At 45.6% G+C, this 6,585-nt stretch overlaps 1 protein-coding gene across 1 annotated transcript in view; it reads left to right on the top strand.

The window, feature by feature from the left end:
- The first annotated feature begins 2,338 nt into the window (after positions 1–2,338).
- Crcp (CGRP receptor component) overlaps positions 2,339–6,585 on the top strand; it is a 34,342-nt gene continuing 30,095 nt past the window's right edge. The window contains exon 1 of the mRNA XM_013033232.1: positions 2,339–2,435. Coding sequence (XP_012888686.1) covers positions 2,428–2,435 — 8 coding nt within the window. The 5' untranslated portion in view covers positions 2,339–2,427. The remainder of the gene's footprint in view (positions 2,436–6,585) is intronic.

Genomic DNA, 6,585 nt, shown 5'->3' with positions numbered 1-6,585 from the left:
TCAGAAGTAGGGCATTCAAGCTACTGTTCAGCTGCAGAAAGTCCTTCCTCCTGCTGTCTAGCCACACTCCCTCTTGCTGCAGAGAACTTATTGTCTTCCCTGAGCCCTCCTTCCTTGGGAGAGGAGCTCCCAAGCATACCCCAAATAATGTATCCATCATTTCCCCTTTGAACTGCCAACACTTACTGAATGGATTAGGCAAGCATTAAAAACAGACCTGTAGATAGAAACCCCAGGTTAATTATTAAAGAAACTTCTCAAAAGTAAGGACTCAAGAGAAAATTAAGGAGTTAGACTGGTTAAGTGTAGTAAATAACAGTGAAACTCAGAAAGAGCCAGGAAACCTGGAGGGTAGTGTGATCTAGAAGATGATAAGAAGTTTGGAATGTATTGTGATAAAGGTCAGCTAGACCCTTATCAGGAAGAAAACAAAGGGGAAGTCTAGAAATGACTTATTGCCTTGTTATTAAAATTGTAATTGTTATTTGTAATTTCTAACTGCTATCTCTACTTTTTTTTTTTGTCAGTGGTGAGGCCTGAACTCTGGGCCTGGGTGCTGTCCCTTGCAACTTGAGCCACAGCATCACTTCCAGCTTTTTCTGCTTATGTGGTGCTGAGGAATCGAACCCAGGGCTTGCCTTGCAAGCACCTTACCACTGAGCCACCTTCCCAGCCCCCTAGCTGTGTGTCTGTAAGCCTGCTTTCTATCACATACCCCACCACCTGTGAGTGACCTTCCTGCCCCTTTAAAACCCTGCCACAAGAGAGCTTGGTTGCTGGTCTTCACCATCTTAGTGTAGTGAAGGTAAGATGCTGCAGCTAATAAAGGTCCTTAGCCTTGGGCTGGGAAGGTGGCTCAATGGTAGAGCACTTGCCTTGCATGCATGAGGCCCTGGGTTCGATTCTTCAGCACCACATAAGCAAAAAGAATAAAAGCTGGAAGTGGTGTTGTGGCTCAAGTGGTAGAGCGCTAACCTTGAGCTGAAGAGCTGAGGGACAGAGCCCAGGCCCAGAGTTCAGGCCCCATGACTGGACCCCCCCCCAAAAAAAAAATAAATAAAGGTTCTTAGCCTTATTGACTGAGCATTGGTGACTCCTTTAGCCGATTGTTGGTTGGAGTCCCACAGGCCTAAGGAAGTTGGGATACTACTAGGCAAATGCTCTTCCACTGAACTAAATTCCCAATCTCCATAGTGTTTTTGACAGGGTCTCAACCTATGGCCTATTCTGTCCTAGAACTCACCATAGTTTTCTCTCATCTTCCTGTGCTTCAGTCACAGGTGTGTGCTGCCATGCTTACTTCAGGAACTTATTGGGGTTTGAACTCAGGGTCTCAAGCTTGTTAGGCAGGCAGGTTCTCTACCACTTGAGCCACATCTCCATCCCTTTTTTGTTACTTAGCAGATATAAGATATATTAAGTAGGTAGGTGTCATTAGGTAGCCAATGAAGAGAACAACATGCGATATTCAGGCAGGAAAAGTTTATTTACCGAACCCACTTCCGAGCCAGGACTTATCTAGGCCCAAGGATGGGAAGAAGTGTGGCAAGCTGGGAGAAAGGTATGGCCACACTGGATCTGGATGTGACCTCAGGGCCTGAGACCCTCTTAGGGTCAGATGGGAGGTCTGATCAGGGGCAGCCCGGGATGTGACCTAGCAGGAGGAGGAGGTGACAGCTTTTAGGTATGCCAGTTACCTAGGTAACAGATACTGGGCAGAAACTTAGCGGAGAGGTAGGGAGGTGTCTGCACAGGACCAGGGGCAAACCTTACAGCAGATAGGCCTTCCACTTTTGCCCACTATGTCTCCCTGAGTAAGTAGTAGGTAGGACTATAGATATACGTACCAAAATCTCTCTCCCGGCTTCTCTTTCTTTTGCGGGTCCAGAGGCTTGAATACAGAGTTTGGGCACTGTGTCTGAGCTTTTTCACTCAAGGCTGGTGCTCTAGCAACGGCTCCACTACCCTTTTTTTTTTTTGCTTGCTATTGGACATAAGTCTCTCTCCGCTGGCTTCGAACCGTGATCCTCAAGTCTCAGTCTCCTGAGTAGTAACGTGGTGTTGCTTTGTGGTGTGTTTGTCAACGCATTCACACAGCAAAATTCACCCAAGTGTACACTTCCTCCACTCTTCCAAAGCCTGCAGGCCGCAGCAGCACGCGATGATGAAGCAGAGCATTACTGATGCGTGGCGAAACCCAAACCATTAGAGGAAAACCAGACGGAGACAACAGAAGCCCAGCCCGCGAGGATGAGGCCCTGAAGCCAGGGGCGGAAGTGCCTGGCCCACCGAGCTCCCAGCGTGCCCCGCGCGCGGGGCGCGGAACCGTGACCCGGAAGTGCTGCAGCGGAGCGGCGGAGGCCGCGGTGGTGGCGTGCTGCGCGTGGGGTAAGGGGTGTTGTCTCCCGGCGACCAGACGCGGACGACATGGAAGTGTAAGCTCCCCCGCGCGTTGCCCAGTGCCGCGGGGCCCGCCTGCGGGGCTTAGACCGCGGGCCGAGTCAGAGGTGGCCGGGGAGCCGGCGCGGCCCGGGGTGAGGGGCCCCAGGAGCGGTCGTGGGACGGTCTCAGGGGCGTGTTGACCAAATGCACACGTGTAATTGAGATGAAAAGTTCTTGAAATAAGCAGTGTGTTCTGACATTCTTTTTAATGAACAGAATGAGCAAGTGGCGCTGTGGCTCAAGTGGTAGAGTGCTAGCCTTGAGCTGAGGAGCTGAGGGACAGCGCCCAGGCCCAGAGTTCAGGCCTCACGACCGACTCAAAAAAAAAAAAAAAAGAGTCTCTCAGGCTTTCCTGCCCGGCTGGCTTTGAACTGTGATCCTCAGATCTCAGCCTCCTGAGTAGCTAAGATTACAGGTGTGAGCCTCGGGTGCCCGGCTCCTAAGCTCTTTTGCTCAGGGCTGGTGCTCTACCACTTGAACCACAGCTCCACTTCTGGCTTTTGTGGTTAATTGTAGGTAGAGTCTTGGCTTTCTCCTGCTTAAGGCCAGTTTGGAAATGCAATTCTCAGATCTCAGCCTCCTGATTTAATAGGATTTCGAGCATGAGCCACCTGCAACTGACCACATTCCCAGCCCCTATTTTTGTTTCTTGTACACTTTGATTTAATGAAATCTTTCCTTTAAATAATTACAAGTTGAATCAAATGCTGGTGCCTTACACCTATAATCCTAGCTACTCAGGAGACTAAGGTCTAAGTTTGGAGCTAGCCTGGACTAATCTCCAGTTAATTATCAGAAAGCTAGAAGTGGAGGCATGGCTCAAGTAATAGAACACTATCCATAAGCCAGAAAGGTGAGCAAAAGTGCAAGACCCGGAGTTCATGCCTCAGTACCAGCCAAAAAAAAAAAAGTACAAATCGTAATAGATATGCTTACTTGTTCAGTGCCATGAGAACAAGGGGCAGTGTCTGTTTACTTAGTGCTTAGCTCATGCACAGAGCATCCAGGAAATATTTATTGAGTATGTGTGAAGCACTGGATTCAAAGCCTATTTTTGCAAAAGAAAACAAAAAAATCTTGGTGTGTGCATGTGGGGGGAGAGGGACAGGGTTTTACTGTGTATCCTAGACTGACTTTGAACTCATTTTGTAGCCCAAGCTGGCCTGAGAGATATGAGTACTGAGATTGCAGACATGGGAGCTTGGCCCAGAAAAACTTTGTGGGATGGGGAGGAGGTGGGGTATAACTGAGTTTGAACTGGTGCTAGCTAGCCTGGTATCTACCACTTGAACCATGTTCCCAGCCCTCAGAAAAACTTCTTGAGCATCATTTGGAAATGTGCTTTTTTGAAGTAAAAGGACATAAAACAGAGCAAAATTAAATTATTCTGGACATGTCTTCTGAATGTTATATAGTACTTCAGGATTATTTTATTTATTTATTTTTTGTTGGTCATGGGGCATGAACTCTGGACCTGGGCACTGTCCCTGAGCTTTTCAGCTCAAGGTGAGCTCTCTACCACTTGAACCACAGTTCCACTTCCATCTTTTTCTCATTATATGGTGCTGAGGAATCGAACCCAGGACTTCATGCATGCAAGGCAAGCACTCTACCATTGAGCCACCTTCCCAGCCCTGGGCTTCAAGATTATTTAATGCCTGGAGAGCTTTATGTCTTCTCCTTTCCCAAGAACCTACTGCTCTATTCCTTGAGCTATGCCTCCATCACCCAGGCTGGCCTGAAACTCACTCTCCTACCTCAGTCTCCCTAGTTCTAGGATTACATACATCTACCTCTGTGTCAATACCTACTCACAGTTCTTGAATTTCAACATGGCAGGGAAATTATACACACTGTTTTGTAGTAGTTATGTCAGAATTTCTTCCATGTTTATAGCTAGAAAATACTGATTGAGATTTAGAAAAAGTGAATAGTAACAGCAACTTAGTAACAGGACTGAAGATGATATTTGTTTGCTAGCTCTGAAAGGATGCTATAGGTTAAATTGCTCATTGACTTCAAAGCTTGCAATTTCTTGTAGAACCAAAGTTTAGTCTTTCAGAACATGAATTGATAGCCTAGGTTGGAGATAGGGAAATTGAGCAATACTGTTCGTCATTGTATTCGTAAGATAACTGTGAGGCAAGTAATAGTGTTTGCCTGGGTTTTTGTGTCTGTGTGTGCTTTAAGGAACGTGTCAATAGTTCATTTTGTTCTGTTTGTTCAGAATTTGGTTTTTCAAAGTGGAAAATAAATTGGCTCAGCAAATTTAGCAGATTTTGTAGGTTAAATTTCAAATTGTTTCAGTCAACTAACTCATTACTTAAGGAAAATCAGTAGCTATTTCCCTGTGACATAGATTCAGTCTTTGAAATTTACTTGGAATATTTGCTTTAAACCCCTGTAGGAAGTGGAAGTGTGGCTTCAGTGATAGAATACTAGTCTTGAGCAAAAATGACAGGAGAAAGCAAACCCAAGAGTTCGTTCAAGTCCCAGTACTGGCATAAAATAATGAATGAGGTGAGCTTGTAGTAGCATGATTTTATGATTGAAAGGCAATACATAAACACCTATAGGTAACAGCAGTGCTATTTATTCTAAGTCCTGCACGAGAATATCAAGTTTTGTGGAGGTAGGCAGTTTCTTGCAGTCTGATTGCATATGACTATATTACATAATACTTAAGTTAGCAATATAGATCAGCAGTTCCTGAGTGTGTAATTGACATGTGTGTCAGGGGACTGATTCTAGTACCTCTGAAATGCATTGGGAGAATGCATATTACCCCTCAATTATAAATCATAGGTACACTTTTTTTTGTTTTTGGTCAGTTGTGGGGCCTGAACTCTGGGCCTGGGCACTGTCCCTCAGCTCTTCAGCTCAAGGCTAGCACTCTTTTCCACTTTGAGCCACAGAGCCACTTCCAGCTTTTTCTGTTTTTGTGGTGCTGAGCAATTGAACCCATGGCCTCATGCATGCAAGGCCAGCACTCTACCACTGAGCCACCTTCCCAGCCCAGGTACACTTTTTTTTTTTTGGCCAGTCTTGGGACTTGAACTCAGGGCCTGGACACTGTCCCTGAACTTCTTTTGCTCAAGGCTAGTATTCTACCACTTGAGCCACAGTGCCACTCTGGCACTATTTCAGTGGTACTGAGGAATTGTACCCAGGGCTTCATGAATACTAGTCAGATACTCTTCCACTAAGTCACATTCCCAGCCCTCTTTTAGCTTTTTTTTTTTTTTTTTGGTCGGTCATGGGGCTTGAACTCTGGGCCTGTGCGTTGTCCCTCAGCTCTTCAGCTCAAGGCTAGCGCTCTACCACTTGAGCCACAGTGCCACTTCTGGCTTTTTTCTGTTTATGTGTTGCTGAGGAATCGAACTCAGGGCCTCATGCATGGGAGGCAAGCACTCTACCACTGAGCCACCTTCCCAGCAGCCCTCTTTTAGTTTTATATTTCCATTTTCCTTAACTTTTTAGCTTGAAACATTTCATACTTATGGAATAATTACAAAAATAGCATTGTAAGTACCTATATATTCTTTACACACAGTTATCTACCATTTGTTAACTTTGTATGTGCATACACGTGCATGCTAATATTAGGGCAGTGTGGGCACTGTCCCTTAGCTTTTTTACTCAAGTCTGGTGCTCTGCCACTGGAGCTCTACCACTCTGACTTTTGGGTGGTTAATTGGAGATAAGAGTCTTAAGGACAGGGTTGGCTTTTGAAATCTGATCCTCAGATCCATTATTATTCTTGCTCCCAAATAGATACATTAGACCAAGTGCCAGTGGTTCATGCCTGTAATCTTAGCTACTCAGGAGGCTGAGTCCATGAACTTTTTTTTTTTTTTGAGGCTGACAGTCTCTCTGTAATTGGAAGGATATAGGCTGCACACACTTGGCAGATTGAAAGTCACCAGCAGGAGACTCTTATTTCTAGTTAGCCACTAGAAAACCGTGAGTGGTGCTGTGGTTCAAGTAGTAGAGTGCTTGCCTTGAGCTGAAGAGCTGAGGGACAATGCACAGGCCAGAGTTCAAGCCCCATGACTGACAAAAAAAGAAGTATATGAGGAGCAAGGATGTAGCCTGGTTTTATTTTATTTTTTTATTTTTTGTCGGTCATGGGGCTTGAACTCT

The sequence above is a fragment of the Dipodomys ordii genome, unplaced genomic scaffold (genome assembly GCF_000151885.1).
Source record: "Dipodomys ordii isolate 6190 unplaced genomic scaffold, Dord_2.0 Scaffold164, whole genome shotgun sequence".
NCBI classification, from domain to species: Eukaryota; Metazoa; Chordata; class Mammalia; order Rodentia; family Heteromyidae; genus Dipodomys; species Dipodomys ordii.
The sequence above is the reverse complement of the archived record's forward strand: the minus strand, read 5'-3'. Positions and strand labels throughout refer to the sequence as shown.